We start from the raw sequence: 24,174 nt of genomic DNA on the forward strand, positions 1-24,174 counted from the left end.
CCCTGCACTGAAAGTTTTGAGTTCCTCACTGAGATATGACACTACTGATTTTTTATCTAGTTCACTGAACATATTAATCTTTCTGCTAGTTTTAATTGTCCTTTGTACTTTGATAATCATTATTGCCACAAGACCGCATCATAATCATTGATATCAGTTTCGATGTGGACATCCTGAAAGACGTCAGGTCTATTTGTCGCCATTAGCTCCAATATATTTCCATCATGTGTGGGGTTCCAGTCTATCTATTCTAGGTAGTTTTCAATAATGTTTCACACAGTGTCTTATCACTCCCATCACTATCAAAACTGTAATTTCCCAATTGTTTGTTGGTTGATTAATGTCTCCACCGATAATTACAATATAGTTGGGGGACTTATGTACAAGCAAAGTGAGGTTCTCTTTGAAATTTTTGGTTACATAAGGAGACGAGTCTAGTGGGCAACAAAAGGATTCAGTTACCATTTTTTACCCACTTCTGATAATTGCCTCAATTTGGCGAGCAAGGGAGTCCACAGGTATCTTCATTTGTGTCATATCCAGCTGCAGCCACTCGTTGATGTTTAGATTGAGAGTATACTTATTGTTAGATTTTATCTGCTGTTCCAAATGGTCCCAGACATTTTCTGTCATTTAAGGTTGGCTGATTTAGTAGACAGTCGAGGTGCAACAGGATATCCGAATACTTGGTATTTGTGTGTTGTCCTGTGGACACAGCTGTTGTGATCTTAGAACAAGGGAGTGTCCACAGCATACTCATCATGAAGTCATTGAAGAAAGGGTAACATTCAGTCACTGAAAAGATTGAAATAAACAGTTCATGGTAACTTGAATAATGGGTGCAATTTGTTGTCCAAATGAAAATTCCTCCAGCCAAACTACGCCCTTCACACGCTGTAGATTAAATCACTCATTGGGCATTTGGTGTCCTCAACACCAAATCATTTGGGTAGGGGAGGGGGAAGGGAGGGTCAGGAATGTCAAAACCACAATTTGTCAGACAATGTGGCATGCCTCCAGCAGCTGCTGTCCAGTTCATGTGTTATTTGACACATAGATGATGTACAGCTTTATGCTCCACTGTGAGAAATGGCCTTTTGCGAAGTATCTGACTCCAGATGTCCATTGCATGTAGTTCCCTTCTCAATGTTCTCTCAAAAACTGATTGACATGAACTTGCATTCGTTGACAGCAGCAATTTTTGTCAGGTCTGAAATTGTTTGTTATTGACAAGGTGTGGCCGATTTCTCGGATCCTGGTCAGTTAAGATATTTTTACAACCACTGCTGTTATGCCGTTTGTGCCATTCCTTGTGTACACATTGGATACACCAATAAATTGGGAAAAATCTTTCATGGTTTGGTCAAGTGTACGTCCCGGCACAATACAGTGGAAACTCGCATAGCGAGCGTGATTTGTTCCAGAATCTTAATCATAGTGTGAAACACTCATTAAGTGAAACAATTTATCCCATACAAATTAATGTAAAATACAATAAAGCATTCTATGCAGAAAAAGTAGTAAAAGTTTTATCTTATTCATGCCATTTATTCAAAGATAATTATACATAAAGTATTATGTGTACTTTATTATTCATGATACACAACTAATTCTTTTTTACTAGGAAGCTATCTAGTCATTTGTTTCTTCCGGCACTTCAACTTTGGTGAAAATGCGACGCAGCATTATTGTCAAATAAATTTGTAACACTCGTAGACACTGCTTTATTGGGGTGATGATTTTCAATGTACGATGCAATCAATTCCCATGTTTTCGACATTTCTCTTATTGTGCTAGAAGATTGCAGCTTTGCTGTAACCGCCTCCTCCTCCTCCTCCTCCTCCTCCTCCCCCTCCTCCTCATCTGAAGGACTCCTCTCCACAACTTCCTGCTGTGAAACACACTGCAACTCCATAAGCTCTTCAGTAATCATTTTTTGGGTATGATCTTCCACAACCTCATTGACATCATTGTTATCCACTTCTAGTCCCGTGCTCTTGGCCAAAGACAGAGGTTTCACAGGTACTGACTTGAATGCCTCTGAATCACATTTGACAATGCAATCCGACGAAAGCTTCTTCCAGGCATAAGTGAGAGTTCTCATGGTAACCCCTTCCCATGCCTTTTCGATCATCTTGACACAGATGACGATGTTGAAGTGTTATTTCCAAAACTCCCTCACAGCAAGATTTATATCTTTAGTCAACTCAAAGCAATGCTTGTAGAGAGCTTTAGTGCAGAACTTCCTAAAGTTAGAAATAATCTGCTGCTCCATAGGCGGGAGTAACAGAGTGGTGTTGGGAGGCAGAAATTGGAACTTATTAAACTGAAATTCTTCAAGAAGGTGGTCTTGTAGGCCACAAAAATGGGCAGGAGCATTGCCCATAACAAGCCAGACATGGAGCAACAGATTCATCTGAATGGTACACAAGCAGCGGTTTAATTTTCAAATCCCCACTAGCATTGGCCATAATAACAGTGTGAGACTGTCTTTCATTGACTTGTGACCAGACAGTGCATTCTCCTCTGCTGTTTGAAAGATACACTTCAGCATCTTTTTCCAGAATGGGGCGTCTTGTCACAATTAAAAAGCAGCTGTGGCAGATAACTCTCAGAATCTACGGCTTCTTGAAGTTGCTGATGAAATTCTCTGCTGCCTTTGTGTCAGAGCTGATCGCTCCACCATGCCTCACAATGCTGTGGTTCCCAGTTCTTCTGTTAAACTTCTCGAACCATTCACAGCTTCCCTTAAACACTTCTTTGGCTGCTGATAATCTTGGTGTCTTCTTATCAAGATCGGCGAAAATCATTCTCGCCTTCTCACAAATTACGTTCTCATTAATAGTGTCGCCTTGCAATAGCTTTTCATGTATCCATATAAGGAGCAACATTTTGACATTGTCAAGAGGAGGAAACCATTGCTTAGATACTCTTGTCACTCACTTTGAAGCATCTATCAGAAAGAACGCTAAACCCAGACTGCAGTACCTACTAAAGGCATTGTTCATATGCCACTGCCGACAAATGAAAGGTTTTCGGACATGGCGTGAGTCGTGCTTGGGTGGCTCAGTTGGTAGAGCACTTGACCATGAAAGGCAAAGGTCCTGAGTTCGAGTCTCGGTGCGGCACACAGTTTTAATCTGCCAGGAAGTTTCATATCAGGATACACTCCGCTGCAGAGTGAAAATCTCATTCTGGGTGTTCATATTGTTGAACATTTCCCTCGTCGCATGCAAATGGCTCATGATGTCACACTAAATCATTGTCACTCATTATACAAAACATTGCTCATTAAGCAAGTCATTTTTTTACAATTTGTTTTGCTTGTTATGTGAATTGTGCATTATTGGAGGTGCTCATTAAGCGAGGTTCCACTGTAGCCCCTTTCCACCATTCTGTCACATCTCCATGTCAACCTATCTTATTACGCTGATTCCATATAATTGACTGGCTCATACATGCTACTGCAGGGTGATGACTTATTTCAGTGGTAAATGGTCATGTGACCACCTGGTACCAGTTGTACACCATGTACAGTGCTCCAGAGTGATCAGTGTGCTCTTGTAAGGGGGTGAATAATATTTTTCCCAGTGAGTTCATCTACCCCAAGACCATTGCCATTAATATCTTAAAAAAAAAAGTCTTCAAGAAGCTGATTAGTAGTTCTGCTGAGAAAACAGGGTGTGAAACCTGCTCAGCTGAATATGTGTATTTTAAATCCTGTTCACTGAAAAGTAACATTAATTTCTGTTTGTGAAAGATATACTTCGTAATTTACGGAATGATTCCTAGATTTGGTGCATCCTGTAGCTCATCCTGCTGTAACACTGCTCCATGAGGCCAGGGCACCACTCAAGTCACCCTCAGGCAGCTGGTATAAGTGAATTGCCAGGCAAACCTTTTGCACATGTTCCGTGCGTGGGCAAGTCAGTTTGCCAGTGCTGCCCACATGCACTCAGCCAGTGCAGTATGAGCATGTATACTATGGCCCAGCTGCCTGTCTGCATCTGCTTCAGAGTTTGCCCAGCTGTGCCCCTGGGTACCAAGCAGGCTACTGGCAGGCAGTTGAGCTGGGAAAGCTTGCTATAGATAATGGCAATTGTAATGTTCTGTTACTGAGGGACATCTCCATAGAGAATTTGTGCAACAATAATTAATCATGTATTGCAAAAATACCTGAATTTGTATCTCTTTCTGGGAAGGGTAGAAGAAAACAGATAAACTGAAATATCCTGCTGTGATCAAATTCTTTGTTTCACGCAGTTTATCCAGAACAAACATTTACCCATGTTTGGTGAAGGCTTATTAGGATACTGCTGTCTCGATTTCAATAGTTCCTCCTGAACTCATTTGGGCAATCATTGAGTAAAGGTATATGAAATAGCAGACAGATTGTCGTATCAGAGAAAAGGGCATAACACGTTTTGCAATGAGAAAGTGCTGTGCTAAATTTGAGGTGCATCTGTTGAACACTGACTGAAATAAAATGGGGAAAAGAAATTATACTGTTGGTTTGGACTACCAAAAAGTGTATTTATTCACCAATTTGTAACTCTGGATGAAGTATAAGTGCATACTTCGCACCATGAATTAAACTGCAGTCACTGCAGTAGGCTTACACAGGTCCAGCAGCAGCAACAACTACTGTGGTATTTGTGTTAGTTATTTTCCAAAATACCGTCTGCTTACCAGAGTTAGCGTGCTGACTTCTACCTGCTCCCATATCCAAAGCAATCTGTGGCTGGACAACAGTTCGAATCCCAGATGATGCTCTGACAGCTATTGTGAATATTTTGTAGAACTTCCAGAGTTGCGCCATATAAATTGAATGTAATCACTGGGAAAATGTTGGAGAATGTTCATCAACTTAGTGGAGAACTACATTGCCACCGAGCGAGGTGGCGCAGTGGTTAGCACACTGGACTCGCATTCGGGAGGACGACGGTTCAATCCCGTCTCCAGCCATCCTGATTTAGGTTTTCCGTGATTTCCCTAAATCGTGTCAGGCAAATGCCGGGATGGTTCCTTTGAAAGGGCACGGCCGATTTCCTTCCCAATCCTTCCCTAGCCCGAGCTTGCGCTCCGTCTCTAATGACCTCGTTGTCAACGGGACGTTAAACACTAACCACCACCACCAACTACATTGCCCAAGGAAACATAATATTTCATTGTCAGGCTGATAAATTTTGTCTTTATTCTCATAACTACTTCTGGTGTTTACTTGAAATTGTTTTCTAATCTACATCTATATTTATACTCCGCAAGCCACCCAACGGTGTGTGGCGGAGGGCACTTTATGTGCCACTGTCATTACCTCCCTTTCCTGTTCCAGTCGCGTATGGTTCGCGGGAAGAACGACTGTCTGAAAGCCTCCGTGCGCGCTCTAATCTCTCTAATTTTACATTCGTGATCTCCTCGGGAGGTATAAGTAGGGGGAAGCAATATATTCGATACCTCATCCAGAAACGCACCCTCTCGAAACCTGGCGAGCAAGCTACACCGCGATGCAGAGCGCCTCTCTTGCAGAGTCTGCCACTTGAGTTTATTAAACATCTCCGTAACACTATCACGGTTACCAAATAACCCTGTGACGAAACGCGCCGCTCTTCTTTGGATCTTCTCTATCTCCTCCGTCAGACCGATCTGGTACGGATCCCACACTGATAAGCAATACTCAAGTATAGGTCGAACGAGTGTTTTGTAAGCCACCTCCTTTGTTGATGGACTACATTTTCTAAGCACTCTCCCAATGAATCTCAACCTGGTACCCGCCTTACCAACAATTAATTTTATATGATCATTCCACTTCAAATCGTTCCGCACGCATACTCCCAGAGTATTTTCAGATTCCTCTTTTCTGTCATTTCCATTCCCTAAAACTCCACATCTGCTCTGTCTCAAGACATTGCTGTTTAATGCACCCCCACCTGCTAATCCTCTCACCAACAATTATGTTGCTGTATTCTTGTCTATAGTTTTGTTCACCTCTTACTTTTTCTTCACTTACATCTTCAGAATTTTTCCATATCCTTACTGTTTATGTTTATGAACAACTGTGTGATCAGATGATTTCATTTGCTCATACTGTGCATTACCAACTCTATGGTATATGAATCTGCTTTGTTGTGCTTGTATTTTTTTTAGTAGATGGGTGTTATATTTTACTTAGAACTCTGTAATTTTGTTGTGTGTTTGTCTATAGCAGGTTTCTCAAAGTTTTTCATATTATTTTTCATAGATGGGCAGCTAGATGAATACAAAGCACATGCGTTCTGTTTCCCCTTTTCATGTGCTATTATCAAAGCTGCTGTGTGTAATGTGTCAGAACTAAGGATGGAACTAGAGTAGAGTTTTGTTTTAAAATCACGCCTTTTACATACTAGTTTGGTGTATGTTAATGTTAAACATTGAATGTTCTCTTTTAATGTTTCTTTAGAACCTCTGATTGTCACAAGGCAACCGGGGAATGGATGTGATGTAGTAAGAGTCAGTTATGGAGATACACTTGAATTACAGTGTAATGCTGTCGGCTTTCCTCCTCCAAAATCATACCAGTGGTTTTTTAACAATGAGGCATTGAGTTTTGGAACAAGCAACATACTTACAGTGGAAAACTTTGAGTAAGTATTTTTTAATTTGTGTGTTTTCGTCTAGGCTAGACATAAAAATTAATTTTTTAATTGAGAGATCATTTCAGATTTACAAACAGCTATATTGAAATGAAAATGCCCTAAACTTGTCATCACTTCAGTGACTGTTGCACCAGTGAAACAGTCATGTAAAAGTCAGTGCACTGAACAAATCATACGTAAATGTAAAGGTTTAGTGTAAAGGACACATGAAGAGATGGAAATACGAAAGAAGCTATTCAGCATTTCTAAACATCCTACAGAACAAAATCGCCTCTCTGAACATGAAAATAATCTGAATAACCAGCACAGCATAAGTTTTCTGACACTATTTCAAGATTATCCCATCTGAAAGTCAATAGCAGATAATACAAAATATACTAAATTAAGAGTTAAATAATGATAGCAAATAAGTGTGCAAAATGGCTAAGCAGGGTTAGCTAGAGGACAAATGTAAGGATGTAGAAGCATGTATCACTAGGGGTAAGATAGATCCTGCCTACAGGAAAATTAAAGAGACCATTGGAGAAAAAAGAACCACTTGCATGAATATCAAGAGCTCAGATGGAAACCCAGTTCTCAGCAAAGAAGGGAAAGCAGAAAGGTGGAAGGAGTATATAGAGGGTCTATACAAGGGCAATGTTCTTGAGGACAATATCACGGAAATGGAAGAGGAGGTAGAAGAAGACGATATGGGAGATATGATATTGCGTGAAGAGTTTGACAGAGCACTGAAAGACCTAAGTCGAAACAAGACCCCGGGAGTAGACAACATTCCATTAGAACTACTGATAGCCTTGGGAGAGCCAGCCATGACAAAACTCTACCATCTGGTGAGCAAGATGTATGAGACAGGTGAAATACCCTTAGACTTCAAGAAGGATATAATAATTCCAATCCCAAAGAAAGCAGGTGCTGACAGATGTGAAAATTACCAAACTGTCAGTTTAATAAGCCACGGCTGCAAAATACTAACACGAATTCTTTACAGACGAATGGAAAAACTGGTAGAGGCCGACCTCAGGGAAGATCAGTTTGGATTCCGTAGAAATGTTGGAACATGTGAGGCAATACTGACCCTACGATTTATCTTAGAGAATAGATTAAGGAAAGGCAAACCTACATTCCTAGCATTTGTAGACTTAGAGAAAGCTTTTGACAATGTAGATTGGAACACTGTCTTTCATATTCTTAAGGTGGCAGGGGTAAAATACAGGGAGCAAAAGTCTATTTACAATTTGTACAGAAACCAGGTGGCAGTTATAAGAGTCGAGGGGCATGAAAGGGAAGCAGTGGTCTGGAATGGAGTGAGACAGGGTTGTAGCCTATCCCCGATGTTATTCAATCTGTATATTGAGCAAGCAGTAAAGCAATGTCCATGGCAGAAGTAAAGCTGTGAGTACCGGGCGTGAGTCGTGCTTCGGTAGCTCAGTTGGTAGAGCACTTGCCCGCGAAAGGCAAAGGTCCCGAGTTCGAGTCTCGGTCGGGCACACAGTTTTAATCTGCCAGGAAGTTTCATATCAGCGCACACTCCGCTGCAGAGTGAAAATCTCATTCTGGAAAAACTTTGAGGTTCGCCAAGGACATTGTAATTCCATCAGAGACAGCAAAGGACCTGGAAGAGCAGCTGAACAGAATGGACAGTGTCTTGAAAGGAGGATATAAGATGAACGTCAACAAAAGCAAAATGAGGATAATGGAATGTAGTCGAATTAAATCAGGTGATGCTGCGGGAATAAGATTAGGAAATGAGGCGCTCAGAGTAGTAAAGGAGTTATGCTATTTGGGGAGCAAAATAACTATCGATGGCCGAAGTAGCAAGGTTATAAAATGTAGACTGGCAATGGCAAGGAAAGTGTTTCTGAAGAAAAGAAATTTGTTAACACCGAGTATAGATTTAAGAGTCAGGAAGTCGTTTCTGAAAGTATTTTTATTGAGTATAGTCATGTATGGAAGTGAAACGTGGACGATAAATAGTTTAGACAAGAAGAGAATAGAAGCTTTCGAAATGTGGAGCTACAGAAGAATGCTGAAGATTAGATGGGTAGATCACATAACTAACGAGGAGGTATTGAACAGAATTGGGGAGAAGAGAAATTTGTGGCACAACTTGACTAGAAGAAGGGATTGGTTGGTAGGACATATTCTGAGGCATCAAGGGATCACCAATTTAGTACTGGAGGGCAGCGTGGAGGGTAAAAATTGTAAAGGGAGACCAAGAGATGAATACACTAAACAGATTCAGAAGGATGTAGGTTTCAGTAGGTACTGAGAGATGAAGAAGCTTGCACAGGATAGAGTAGCATGGAGAGCTGCATCAAACCAGTCTATGGACTGAAGACCACAACAACAACATGTGCTAAGTTTTTAACATTGATAGTAATTGCCTTTAGCTATATATCAGATTGGTTTCCACTTACTTAATGATCCTGTCCTCTTGATATCTTTCAAAAATTCTGTTTGAGTTTATTTGAAAGGTATGTCTTCTGCTGCTCCAATTAAATGTTAGATTCTTGGATTTCCATATTTCTCCGTACCATGCAATCTTGCACCCTTGTTTAATTTTGTCCATAATTATTTAACTACTAAGGCAGTAACAAATCTAAAGAATATACCTACATATTTCAGTTTTTAATGCCAAATATTTTAAGTTATACAAAGTGATATTTGGGTCTCCATCTTATGTACTGCAGTACTTAAAACTAAAACTCTTTATATATTCTAATTTTTGCAAAAACTCCAAGTGCAGCAAAACACAAAGAAAAAATCATTTTCTATTTCAGAATTTCTCTGTCATTTAGTTTGACAGTGCTGCTAACTGCAATGAGTTTCTAAAATAATTATTTTATCCTATGTATTTTTATAATTATTATAGCCATTGCAAGTTAATTATACACTTATACTATAAAAACAATGTATTTCTAAGTTATCCTGTAGTGTAAACGTTTCTTTATTTTTCAGACTTCATCATGAAGGTGAATACAGGTGTGTAATAAAACAAGATGAGTCACCAGACGGTTCCTGTTGGACAGATGATGTCACTGTTGAGTTGCTACCAGATGTTCCTATTATTGAAGATGAACCACGACCAGCAGTTTGTGTAGTTGGTGAAACATTCACACTCCAGTGTTCAGTTGCCTGCTACCCTCTTCCAAATTTCCAGTGGTTTCGTGGAAATGAGCCTCTTCTCAATGAAACAAGTGATACTTTAGTGGTCAGTAAATTTACAGTGTCAGACGTGTCTTCCCTTTTTATTGCAATGCTTCAGTGAACTGTTCGTTAGTTAATATTTATTTGCTGTTACACAGTGGTGTCTAAAAGTTCAACATAATAAAGAAATGAGAACATATATTCTGCAATAGGTGTTTGAAGTATAATATTACAAGATAAAGTGATTCATCAAAATATTAAAACATTTAATTACAAAAGATATGAAACTGGAGATACAAAGTTGAGTTAAAACCAATGGGGTGGAGGACAAAATAGGAAAACATGGAGCGCAATATAGGAGGACCAGGCACACTTTCTCAGCAGTGTTCAGAATCTACATACATACTCCACAAGTCACTGTACAGGGCATGACAGAGGGTACTTTGTACCACTACTGGTCATTCCTTTTCCTGTTCTACTTACAAGTGCATTGAGGAAAAAATAACTGCTCATACACTTCTGTACTAGCCCTAATTTCTCTCATCCTTTCTTTGGGGTCCTTAGGCAAAATGCAAATTGGCAGCAGTAGAATCATTCTGCAGTCAACTGCAAACAATGGTTCTTTCAATTTTCTCAGTAGTATTTTGTGAAAATAACATCATCTTCCCTTCAGGCATTCTCATTTTAATTCATGGAAAATTACTTACATGTTGACTAACCTACCAGTAACAATTCCAGCAGTGTACCTCTGGATTGGTTCAACATTTCCCATTAATCCAACCTGGTGGGGATTCCAAAATCACTCAAGGAGACCTCAAGAATGTGTCATACTAGTGATCTAAATGCAGTCTCCTTTATAGACAAGCTGTAGTTTCCTAGAAGTTTCCCAATAATCCAAAGTTAACCATTCAGTTTCCCTACTACCGACCTTACATGCACATTCAATTTCAGATGATTTTGCAGTGTTATGCTTTGATATTTAATCACCATGACTGCATCAAGCAGCACACCACTAATACTGTAGTCAAACATTACACAATTGTTTTTCCTACTCATTTGCATTAACTTCCATTTTTCTATGTTTAGAGCGAGCTGCCTTCAATCACACATGGTAGAAATGCTGTCTAATTCATCCCATGTCATCCTAAAATTATTTAATGATACCACTTTCCTGTGAACTGCAGTGTCAGCATCAAACAGTCCCTGATTGCTGCTAACCCTACCTATCATGTATGTATATAGAGAACAAGAGCAGTCCTGTCACACTTCCCTTAGGTACTCTTGACAGTAAGCTTGTGTGTTGTGAACACTCCCTATTCAGGACAGTGTTCTGTGTTCTATTACTTAAGAAGTCTTCGAGCCATTCGGATATCTGTGAACCTATTCCATATCTCGGACTTTCGTTAACACTCTGCAGTTGGGCACTGTGTCGAAAGCCTTCCATAAATCTAAAAATATGCGGTCTGCTGCCCTTCATCCATGGTTTGCAGGACATCATGTGAGAAAACAGCAAGCTGAATTTCACACGAGCAGTGCTTGCTAAATATGCACTGCTTGATGGACAGAAGCTTTTCTGTCTCAAGGAAATTTATTATAATTGAACTTACAGTTGTGCAGCAAACCGATTTTTAAAACATTTGTCTGTAATGCTATGGGTCCATTCTTTTACCCTTCTTATATTTAGGAGTCACCTGCACATTTTTTTGAGTCACTCTGAAATGGGCAAGGGATTCATGATAAATGTAAGCTAAGCAAAGGTCAGTGCTGAATAGCAACCTCTGTAAATGCGAATTGGGATTCCATCCACCCTGTTTGCAACTCTTTCATTGCTTTGCAGCACCGGAGATGTCCTCCACATAGAAGTCTGTGTGACGGTCAAATACTTGTAAGTTTGTATGATCCTCCTGCATTAATTATTTTTTAAACGCAAAATTTAAAACTTTAGTTTTACTTTTTCTATCTTCTATTGGTACACTCGATTTGTCAACAAGTGACTGAACAGAAGCTTTCAGCTTGCTTAGTGATTTTATGTAGGACCAGAATTATCTCATGTTCTCAGCGAGATCTTTCACCAACATATTGTGGTTTAAGTTGCTGTATGCTTCATGCATTAACCCTTTTATGGACTCATGAATTTCTACTAACTCTGCCTGTCAACATTTCTGTATTTATTTTTTGAACCAATGTACAACAGTTTGTTTCCTTGGTATTTTCCAAATTTTTTTGTTAAACCGTGGTGGATCTTTTCCGTCACTAATCCATTTACTTGGTGTGTGTGCCTCTAGAGTGCGATTTACGTTTAGTTCATGCTTTGTGTGTAATTCCTCTATGTCCATCATATTGGAACTAAATGATGTCCTTTCATAGTCTTAAGTAGGATGCTAACATCTGCTGATTGCTGACTTTTGCACAAGCAGTGCTTGCTGATTTGTGAACATTTATTATATTTGACCTGAGAACATGTTCAAGAATTCTTCAGCAAACCAATGTTAAGGATATCGGTTTGTTATTTTTTGGGTCCATTCTTTTATCCTTCTTACACATAGGAATCACATGCACTTTTTACCATTTGTTTGGGACTTCACATTGGGCAAGAGATTTGCAATAAATGCAAGCTAAGTAAGGGGCCAGTGTCATAGAGTACTGTAAAACTAAATTGGGATTCCATCCAGACCTGGTGACGTATTTGTTTTCAACACTTTCCATTGGTTCTCTTCGCCAGGGAGATTTACTACTGTGTCCTCTGTATGGGAGTGTGCACAATGGTCAAATGATGGTGTGTTTGTACGATCCTCAAGTGAATGATTTCTTAAATGTGATATTTAAAGCTTCAGCTTTCCTTTTGCTGTCTTCTACTGCCACACCAGACTGGTGAACAAGTGACTGTGTAGAAGCCTTCGACCCAATTTGTGATTTTAAGTAGTACTAGTGATTTTACATAGTACCAGAATTTTCTCAGGTCCTCAGCAAGATCTTTTGCTAAGGTATTACAGTGATAGTAGCTGTATTCTTCACACATTGAGCATTTTACAGATGCATGACTATCTAATAACTTTTGCCTGTCATGATTTGCACATTCTCTTTTGAACCGAGAGTGCAACAATGTTTGCTTCCTCAGCATTTTCCAAATTTTGTTATTAAACCACAGTGGGTCTTTTCTGTCCTTAATCCACTTACTTGTCACATGCTTCTCCAGAGGGTGACTTACAGTCTGTTTAAACTTTGGTCATAGTTCATGTACCTCCATCATACTGGAACTAAATGATGGCCATTCATTTCCTAATTAGAATGCTTATCTGCTCTTCCTTCCAAAAATGTTCTCCTAGTCTTCTGAATTGATTTATTAATTGTAGTAACCATTGTCACTATGATGACATCATGTTCACTATACTGACGCCATCAATAAGGTCAGGCATATTTGTAGCAACAGGGTCTAAAATATTTCCATTTTATGTGGGCTCACAAATTAACTACTCAAGGCAGTTTTCAGAAAACATGCTCAAAAGTACTTCACAACCCTGTCTGCTCATACTCACTGTGATTTATCCATAGATGCCCCAGTCTATACTTGATAGGTTGAAGTTGCTTCCGGCTAATGCTGCATGATCTGGGTATTTCTGTGCTACTGACTGCAGGCTTGCATTCAGTGACATTAAAACTGTCATGGAGGAATCGAGTGGCTGATAAAAACATCCAACAACTAACTTGATTTCGCCCTTCGTGTCCAGATAACTTCACAGCCACACTCAAATTTGACCTCAATGGAGACATCCACTCTGTCTTTCCAATATATGTTCCATAACTTGCTAAACACTTCATAGCTCTCTGCTTTGCGTATCAGCCAGCTCTCATGCTCGAGAATAACTTGAGTCCTACAAATTTCCTGCAGGTTAGTAAATTTGGGAACTTTGTTGCAAACACTTTGACAAATAAGTGATAAAATTTTGACAGTCGAAGTATCTTTACTCTGAATGCAATCTGATTTCACTATCTGAGTGTTGAATAGTTGGTGTTCATCAGAGCACACCAACTACTGCGTAGCCTAATATTCCCTGTGTACATTCCACAAGTATTCTGCTTACCTGAGTAGCTGCTGCCTTTGTGTAGTGGAACTCTGACGTATCAAAGTGGATCCTACAATTCTCCACCCGATAATGCAAATCCATAAATCTTGGTTGAGACTCTTCACTAGGCTCAAAACCAAAAGACTCGGATCAACTGCGGGAACAGTGCTGCAAATGGCAAGCTCAGCTTGCGCCCCATGCATGAGGCCAGCAGTCTTCACCAGTTCTGCTGGCTGCCCATATAAACTGAAGATGGTCTTGGACCCAAGTGAAAGATGTTATTGGTGTCAAAGTGAGCCAGAACTTGCAGACATCTGCACTGCAAGTCCAACAGCAGCAGGCAAAGCCACCTCCATATCTCAGGTGAGGCCACCCAGCAGACATACCACATGCACATTAGCTTCCTTTCTGGCCCTGAATGCTATTTCCCTAAGGAGCTCTTTGGACAAAGGGCAACAGGTAGATTCCATATTCCTAGATTTCTGAAAAGCAAAACCTGTGAACAAAGGTACAAGCATACCAAATAACTTACCAGATATGTGAGTGGCTCAAAGACTTCTTAAGTAATAGAACCCATTATGTGTCATCAGTGCTGAGTGTTCATCAGAGATAAGGGTAATATCAGGAGTGCCCCAGGGAAACGTGGTACGACTGCTATTATTCTCTGTGTACATAAATGTAGCTGTTTGCTGGTGATTCTGTAATGTATGGGAAGGTATCATTGTTGAGTGACTGTAGGAGGATTCATGATGTCTTAGACAAGATTTCTACGTGGTGTGATGAATGGCAGCTAAATCTACAGGCAAGAAAATATAAGTTAATGCAGATGAGTAGGAAAACAATCCTGTAATGTTCAAACACAGCACTGGTATCATTCTGCTTGACACAGTCACTTCGATTAAATATCTAGGTGTAACATTGCAAAGTGGTTTGAAATGGAACGAGCATGAATGGATTGTAATAGTGAAGACAGATGGTCAACTTCAGTTTATTGCGAGAATTTTATGAAAGTGTGGTTCATCTGTAAAGGAGATTGCATATCGAACACTAGTGTGACCGATTCTTGAAGACTGTTTGAATGTCTGGGATCCCCAACACGTCTGATTAAATGAAAACTCTGAAACACTTCAGAGGCACATTGCTAGATTGGTTACTGGTAGGTTTGATCAGCACCCAAGTATTGTTGAGATGCTTCAGGAACTCAAATGGTAACCCCTGGAGGGAAGACAACCTTCCTTTTGAGGAACACTATTGAGAAAATTTAGAGAACCAGCATTTGAAGCTGACTGCGAAGTGATTCTACAGCCGCTAACATGCATTTCACCTGAGGACCACAAAGATAAGATAATTGAAATTAGGGCTCATATAGAGGCATATACACAGTTGTTTTTCCATGTCTCAGGAAAGAAATGGCATGACTAGTAGAACCAGGCAAGGTGGTGCAGTGGTTAGCACACTGGACTCGCATTTGGGGGTATGATGTTTCAAACCCACGTCCAGCCATGCTGATTTATGATATTCAGATTTTCCATGATTTTCTGAAGTCGCTTATGGCAAGTGCCAGGATGGTTCCTTCGAAAGAGCATGGATGATGATCCTTCACCATGCTTCCTAAGTCAAGCTCGTGCTGCATCTCTAATGACCTCATTGTCGATGGGACATTAAACACTGATCTTCTCCTCTTTCATTACTAGTAGTGTTACAAGTACCCCATGCCATCCACCACACAGTGGCTTGCAGAGTATGTATGTAGATGTAGATCTGCTCACTCCAGTATACAAACTTGTCTAGACTTCTTGATGACTTTATTAACTTCAGTAACCATTGTTACTGTGATGATATCACAATCATTAGTACCTTTCTCTATACTGCCACTGTCAATAAGCTCAGGCTTGTTTGTAGCTACAAGATTAAAAATATTTCTGTTGCTTGTGGGTTGTTGAACTCACTGCTGAAGACAGTTTTCAGAAAATTTATTCAGAACTACTTCACAAGTCTGTCTGTCCTTACCACCTGCAGTGAATCCACAGATGTTCTAGTTGGTCTCACGGCCTCAATTCACCTCCGGATTTCTGTGAGGAAATCTTGAATAGAGTGCAGGGGTCCAGTTTGTTGTGTGAAAAACTCTCCTGGTAGATGCAGGGGTTCGCCATACACTAGTTCTGCTGAAGATGTCTGTAGGTCTTCTTTTAGTGCACTGCGCATTCCGAACAGCACTACCGGGAGGGTGTCAATCCGCGAATTGTCGTGTGGCACATTATGGCGGCCTTCAAGGAATGGTGCAGATGCTCCACAATGCCATTTGGGGCTGCATGGTATGGTGAAGTTCTTGTCAGGTGTATCCCATACAACCAGGCCATTGCACCAAAGATGTCCACTTCCCACTGCCGTCCGTGGTCGGGTGTTACTTGTTGGGGACAGCCAAAACGTGAAATTCAACCACCAGTGAAGGTGCGCACCACATTCTCAGCTGTCTGTGTTTCCAGTGGGAATACTTCTGGCGACCTGCTATTCCTGTTTGATTGCTGTGAGGCAGTACTGGTAGTTACGGGCGACTGGGAGTGGTCCTACCACTTCTAGGTGGACGTGTGAGAACTGAGCCTCTGGGATGTCAAATCTTCCTAGCGGAGCTTGTACGTGATGTGTTACTTTGCACTTTGGCAGGGAACACAGGTCAGGCCACACAAAATTCTGCGTTACTAGTACCCTCGTAGCGCGGATTCCTGGGTGGCTGAGTTCATGTAGAGAATCGAAAGCCCTTTGTCGTAGAGGGGCAGGTACGTTTGGCCGCTGTCGGCCTGCTGACTTGTCACAATATAGCAGCTCCTCAGTACGTAGCAGTGGTACGCGACGCAAGTGCAAAGCCGTCTTGCCTTTGAGCAAGTCCTTTAACTCTTCATCGCCATTTTGTGCTGCAGCTAGTTCGGCAAAACTCACGGGTGCCACTCTAGACAAAGTGTCAGCAGTGACGTTTTTCGAACTGCTTGTATGCCGGATGTCTGTTGTGAACTGCGAAATAAAATTTAGTTGATTGATTTGCACTGGGGGATAGTTATTTCTTGGCTGTGAAAATGCAAAACTCAATGGCCGATGATCTGTGTATATGGTGAAAGCATGAATCTGAAGTCTCTGACTGCCTCATAGGCTGCTAGCAGTTCAGTGTAAAATGGTGGCCAAGAGCGCTGTTTCTCCGTGGTCTTGGAGAAGAAACTCAATGATTGCCAGCACGCATTTACCTTCTGTTGTAAGACAGCGCTGACAGCACGGGATGAGGCGTCTGAGAAAATGGCTAACGGGGCATCGGCGATTGGGTGCGCAAGGAGAGTGGCCTGCTTGAGGCTTGTCTGGCAGGCTTCAAATGCTGTCTGCAATTCATCAGTCCACATGACAGGTGTGGGGCCACGCACTTTGGGGCCAGTGAGGGTGGCATGGAGTGGTACCTGGACTTCAGCAGCTCGGGGTAAGAAACGATGGTAGAAGTTGATCATCCCCGGATAACAACGCAATTCACACATTGTTTTTGGAGCCGGGTAAGTTGTGAGTGCGGTGATGCGCTCAGCTGGTGGGTACATACTGGTCGCGGAAACCCGAAATCCGAGGAATGTCACTTCCTTAGCCCCAATAATGCATTTGGCTGAATTTATGAGGATTCCATAGTCATCAAATCTTTGGAAAACCATGCATAGATGTCTTTCATGTTCTTCTGTGGATGATGTCACCAACATGTCGGCGACGTATGTGAAGCAGAAGTCCAATCCACGCAAAACTTCGTCAATAACTCGCGGAGTTGCAGCCTCAGTTACTGTGTCCGCGATCTCTGCCAGCTTGCACAAGTTCTCCTCTTGTGTCACTGTGAGCAGGGTGCAATGCATTTTCGGCAAGCGCGACATCTATATGAATCGTAGCAGAGGGTCTGGGACATCTGTTCCAGCCAAGGTGCGGAGATGTCACAGAAACTGTGACGGCTTCCTATCGCCGGTTTCCTCCCTATGCAACAAGTGTTTTAAGCGCTGCGTGTTAGAGAGGGAGAGACGCCGAATGAGCTCGCCTTTCAGAATTTTGTACTTCCCAGAAACCGGTGGGTTGGTGATCATATCACTGGCGGAGTGGCTGTCCAGTAGTGCCACCACATGTGCATATTTTGTGGTGTCTTGCGTTATCCCATCAGTGACGAAATGGCTTTCGATGTGCGTGAACCAAAGTGACAGACACTCTGTCCAGAGGACTGGTGCTTTGAGAGCCATGCGGTTCACTTGAGCAGCTGGTACTGTCCCGGGGGGTGGCGGCGGGTAGAAGGACTCGACGACCTTGGGGCTGCAGGCAGGTAATGGGATGGTCCTGCCCGAGGTGCAGATAGAACTGCCATTCACCTTAGGCAGGGGGGCGGCGGGGGTGCCAGGGAGACCGGCCGTGCACTTTCCTGGCAGCGCGCCTCCGCCCACTCTTGTTGTTCCGCGGTAGACAGTCCCCTTTCTTCCAGCCGTGTTCGAAACTGCTCCTCGTGTCACTGTTGTAGAGCGGCCATCTCTTCCATGTGTTTGTGCTGCTGATTGCACAGTAGCTGCTGCTATTGTACAAGTTGTTCCTGGTGGTATAATTGTTGCTGCAAGTGCTTCATCTCTTCTTGTTGCTGTCCTAACTGTTGTTGTAACTGCTCCATGATCCTTCGTCAGGGTCACCATTTTGTAGGTATTCATTAACTGTATACTTCACTTTAAGACACTGATACTTTATTTCCTCGATCGTCTACAATAGAAGCTGATTGACAACACTATTAACACAGTTACTACAGGTAGCATGCTTCCGACAACCACACACAGATGCTCGTGCCGCGGTAGTTGGAAGCCGACTGGCCACTGGAGATAGTGGTCTTCTGGCGTTGGCTGTTCGCGACATTACCGACTGGTTAGTGTGGAGCAACCAGCGAACTGGGGTCACTGCATACTCAGTAGATTAGTCACCTTCAGCTACTTTGCATAATCAGAGTGCTTCCACACTACTAAGCATAAACTTCCTTTGAATGATTCCGCAACTGTTATGTTGGAATTGGGTGGTTGGTAAAAACATCCAATGATTAACTCGAGTTCACCTAGGTCAATTACTCACTTCCAGATAACTTCACAGTCAGATGTAACTTTGAATGCAGTAAACATAATATTTTTGTCGATTTGCAATTTACACTTCTCCCCAATACCTATGGCATTTAACCTGTCTTTTTGACATATGTCATGCCTTGTTCAGTATTTTGTAGTTTCCACTTCAATTTCCATCCAGCACTCAGTTCCGAGTATAATTTGGGCATGATGCCTTTTCTGGAGGGTGGTAAATTCAGGGACTTTGGTACAAATACTTCAGCAATTTACTGTTAAAAGTCTGATATTCAAAGTGTCTTTACTTTGTATGCTATCCGATTTCGCTCTCTGTATGTCGACTGGTGAGTGTTCATGAGGGAACCTCACACTATATCCTAGCCTATAAACCCCCATGTACACTTCACTATCTACCTGAGTGGCATGGCTTCTTTGAGGTTGCCCAAGGGCTGTATTTACAGTGATATCATTTCCTATACAGAATTTTTAGGAGGTCTTGTAGATTTCTTCATAGTGTACACCATTCTGTTCTATCTCATAAGTAGGTATTGTATGCATATCTGGAGACTTGGCCAGATGATACTCTAGATATCTTTACCTGATGCGCCTCAGACTAATTAAATGTGGATTTTTGGATGGGCTCCAGCTATGAAAGGTGACTTACGTTATTGCAGTACCTCAATACAGAGAACATCTCTCTGTCTTAATAGCATTTCTCCAGCATAGCAATAAAGTAGTGTTTGCGTCCTCATCCAGCATGATGCCACTCCTCATCACTGTCCCACCACCACCACCACCACCACCACCGCCAACAACAACAACAACAACAATTACAACCACAACCAATAAACTGGGCTGTTTTGTGAAGTTATCAGTTTCGCTCCAGACAAATGAGCAATGGAAATCATTGTGCATAGTGAATTAGAATTCATCTGTTTTAGTACCTACCATTTATCATGTAATGGTATCTTGCTATCTACTTGTTCACACAGATATTTTTCAAAGGTAATAATTACCTCCACCTGTAACAACAGAGGCCTGTTTACAATACCTTAGTAGCTTTACAATTAACACTTACTTGTCATGTAACTAACAGTTATTTTCAAGCCTTTAATCTATGTGATCAGCCCATGAAGAATAGTACAGTGGTTAGGAACCAACATTCACATTCTGGAGATTGATGGTTCAAATCCCCATATAGATTTAAGTTTTCCGTGGTTTTCCTAAATTGCACACTGTACTAAAGTTCAAGAAGACAGCGATTCACACCTCCATATCTCTTGTCAGATGTAGTATTTTTGTGGCTCCCATTATTGCTTAAAGAAAATATGAGGCAAGTTTCTTCAAATACCTTACCATTCTTCACTAGTCTCCATATGTGATCTTTCACTGTTGAGCTCATAGTCCATGGGATGTTAAATCCTGATGTTCCCTGATGTTCCTTCCTTCTGTTAGATAATCAGATAATTGGTAGAAGAAATGGCAGATGAGGTATGTTTTTAATTTCATTTGAAATGATAGGGATTTCCAGTTTCTTGCTTTATGTTTGATGGGGAATTGTTGAATACTTCTGCGTCAGAGTACGTAATTCCACTCTGAACCCTTGATAAGAAGGAAAAGTGTAAATGAAAATTATTGTTATGTCTTGTACACTGCTCAGAAGAATTAGGGGGACATCAGTATCGGTGTGCAGTATGTGAGGCTAAATCTGTTTTGATACAAGCAGTATCTGTGGTCTTATTATATAGCTTGAGAGCTTCACTTTCAGTGTATGTGACAGCTAAAGTCATTCACCATGTATCTGCTGTGTTGTACTTTGCAGTATCAGATGACTCCTTCGTACGAAGTGATTACCATTGTCCTAGTGTATCTCCAACTGTCGTCCCTCGGTTGTGGACATACTACAGGGAGGCAGGTCAGTACACAAGGCGAGTTGGACAAGGTTGCTGATGCATTACAGCCATGCGTGAAGACTGATACCTGGCCATCTCTGCAATGCAGCATCATATGTCTACCGCCAGAGCACTGCAAGTCAATCTCAGAAAGGCTACTGGAGTTGCTTTGTCTGATCAGACTGTAAGGAACAGATTATGAGGAATGACCTTATGACCCAACCTCCTGCTTGACATGCCAACAAAGCACAGCTCGCCTTTATTTGCGTTGTTCCCAGTCACTGGTGAGACTTGTTATTTACAGATGACTCTAGATTTCCTCTTACATAAGTTGATGTCTGTGTTCGTATGTGGAAATTCCATAGTGGGTGGTACCTGTCAAATGTTGTCCAGTAAATTGACAGATTCGGCCAAGTTCCTATGATGATGTGAGGAGGCCTCAGTGTTGACAACCATGCAGATCTTGTCATTGCCCATAGTCACTTTACCACCAAGAAATAAATCAGCCAGATATCCTTTTGGACCATGTCATGGCTGCTGCGTATGGTGGTGGCCTTGAATTCCTTTTATACATGATAACCCCTGTGGCGGTCGTCAAGGGGGATGTCTTGGACAATGAAGCAATGGAATGGCCAGCAGAGATTTCTAACCTAAATCTCATCAACCACGTATGGGACATGCTCAACGGACATGGGCGTGTTTGTCCTGTTCCATCACAGATTGTCAAGGGCTCTCCTTGAAGAATGGGAATGGATACCACAAGGTGACCCCCCTAGGCATATGTGGAGCATGCCACGTATGTGTCAGCCAGTGAAAAACACTCACTGAAGCTCCTAATGTCCGATGAAAAGCACCCAGTGTGACATCATGAATGATTGTTTCCAGTTTGTTTTCTACATCTTTGTTTTATACATCTGTCAGACACTTCAGTTCCTGTCACATTAATGAACAAGGTTGTAATGATGTTTTGTTGTGTACTTAATTTGTGAAAGATAGAAGTATAATTTGGTAACATATCTAATCCTCATTTATTCCTCAATGAAGTGTGGTAGATGCCCGAAGTTATGTTCCCCTAATTCTTTTGTGCAGTGTATTTTTATTGTGGAAATCAAATGTCAGCTGAATATGATCTTTTGTTCTCACCAACAGAAACTATTAAGAATTAAATGTATTAGGAAATGAGTGCAGCAGTTGCAACATCCTTAAGAAGGTATCTGCAAGATGTGTGGCTATCTCAAACTACCAGGCAAAATAAAAATGTGTACCAGACTGCAATTCGGATGTGGGACTGTTGCCTTTCACAGTCAGGATCTCTACCAATTGAGCCATCCAAGCATGATTCATGACCTGCCCTTACATCTCCACTTCTGTCATGCTTGACAGCTCAGAAGAGCATTCCATAAGAAAACATGGAGTTACAAGAAGGCAATCCTCTTGCCCTTAGATAAATAAAATGAGAAGTACAGCTAAGAGCAAGACACAGTAGACTAATCAACTTGATCAGTTTATCACTGTCATTTTATCGTACTATCGAGGGCCTGACCAAATGTGATTTGTCTGAGGACTCTGCCCTTCAAAACATGATCTAAATTGCATCTTTGAAGTGTTTCATTGTAAAATTCACCCAGAGACCACACTGAGCTGAAAATGAAATTGCCAACAGAAATGAGATCTTACTGCCTAAGACATTGCTTGTCATTATCTTCGAATCATGTGTCTGCCACTAGAGGATAATTCCTCTATATACGAAAAGCAGATTCCCAGTTTGTGTCGAGATTTTGATGCTTATTTACTGTTATGGTCACCATTGCTCTTGCAGTTTTATTTTTTTCCCAATTATGTTCAACTTTCAGACATCAGTGTAATCCACAAAACGGAATTAAAAATGCTTTACCGTGTCATTAAAGGTTTGAAAAATGAACTTTAAATACACTGTGCTCCCATGGAGCTAAAGAGCATTGACAAAACAATGTATAGTAAAGATACTGGGCACAGCATAGAACTACGTTTACTATAATTTTATATACATAAAATCTTTGGTATGTATGAAAAAATAGTAATCCAACATTCATGAATTCATACATTGCTGAGATCACTCTTGATGTGAAGTGTGTTAAGATTGTGATTACATACATTTACATGAATATTCAAATACCATTTACTACTAAACAGAATTACAGACAGATACTGCAGTATTACGAATAAAACAATAAATGATCATTATTTTACACTTACATGCTGACATGCTCAGAACAGTGTGACAAACAATTGTTACCATATTACAGAGCAATATACAAGGTGACCCAAAAGTCGGTTAACATTGGAAAATTCAACACTTCACAGAATAACATAGCTAAAAATTAACTTGTTCTTGAAATGACACAGTATTTTATTGAAACAAAAAAAGTGCACAAGATGACCAACAGACGGTCATCTATGGTTTTATATGATACAAAAGCAATAATTAGTATAAAAGTTGATTTTTAGCGAAGACAGTGATCTTTATAACAAATGCTCAGGATGCCAGCCATCAGTCATCAAAAATATCTGTAGTTGAAGGACCATGTTGTGAACAGGACTGCACAGCGTATCAGTAAGTCTGGTGAGAAACTGTCATAAAATTTTGCCTTTTAGCATCCCTAATGAGGTTGGACAGCCATGGTAGACGTGCGACTTCATGTAACCCCAGAACCAATAAGCACAAGGATTGAGGTCTAGAGACCTGGGAAGCAAAGCATGAAACACGTGATGGCTCAGCACGTGATCCTCACCAAATGATATGTGCAGGAGATCTTTCACACACATAGGAGTATGAGGTGGAGTGCCATCCTGCATAATAGTTGTGTACTTTTCAGCAAGTATTTATCAGCCAGACTAGGGATGACGTGATTCTGTAACATATCGGTATATTTTGCACCCATCATGTTGACAGTTTGAAAAAGAGCGCCCTGCATTTGTTTGAAGAAACAGGATCCGATCATAATGGATATGGTAAATCCACACCACACCCTGACTTTCTCGCCATGCAGTGGGGTTTTCACCAAGTTCTAGGATTTTTGGTAGCCTAAATTCTGCAGTAGTGTGTGTTGACAGACTCTTAGTGTTTGAAATGAAAGACCCTCAGAGTGTGAAAGGGACCTCGTCAGTCCACAACACGCTAGACAACCAATTGTCATCTTCCCCCATTTTTTGAGGTGTCCACACCATAAATGCTCTCCGCATCACAAAATTATTGGCTGACAGTTTGTTTTGTACACTATTCTCAAGCGGCATCAATGACGTGTTGCTGTCCAGCGGCTTCTGTTGGCTGGTTCTTGCACTAAAACCCCATGTAATGCCTGTTGTCAAG

The 24,174-nt window shown here is 41.2% G+C and overlaps 1 protein-coding gene across 2 annotated transcripts in view; it reads left to right on the forward strand.

Annotated features, from left to right (window-relative positions):
* LOC124612371 (mucosa-associated lymphoid tissue lymphoma translocation protein 1 homolog) overlaps window positions 1–24,174 on the forward strand; it is a 134,887-nt gene that overhangs the window by 30,896 nt on the left and 79,817 nt on the right. For both annotated transcript variants that reach the window (XM_047140537.1, XM_047140538.1), the window contains exons 3-4: window positions 6,437–6,620; window positions 9,591–9,843. In XM_047140537.1, coding sequence (XP_046996493.1) covers window positions 6,437–6,620; window positions 9,591–9,843 — 437 coding nt within the window. The remainder of the gene's footprint in view (window positions 1–6,436; window positions 6,621–9,590; window positions 9,844–24,174) is intronic.

This window comes from Schistocerca americana, chromosome 4 (assembly GCF_021461395.2).
Source record: "Schistocerca americana isolate TAMUIC-IGC-003095 chromosome 4, iqSchAmer2.1, whole genome shotgun sequence".
Lineage (NCBI taxonomy): Eukaryota > Metazoa > Arthropoda > Insecta > Orthoptera > Acrididae > Schistocerca > Schistocerca americana.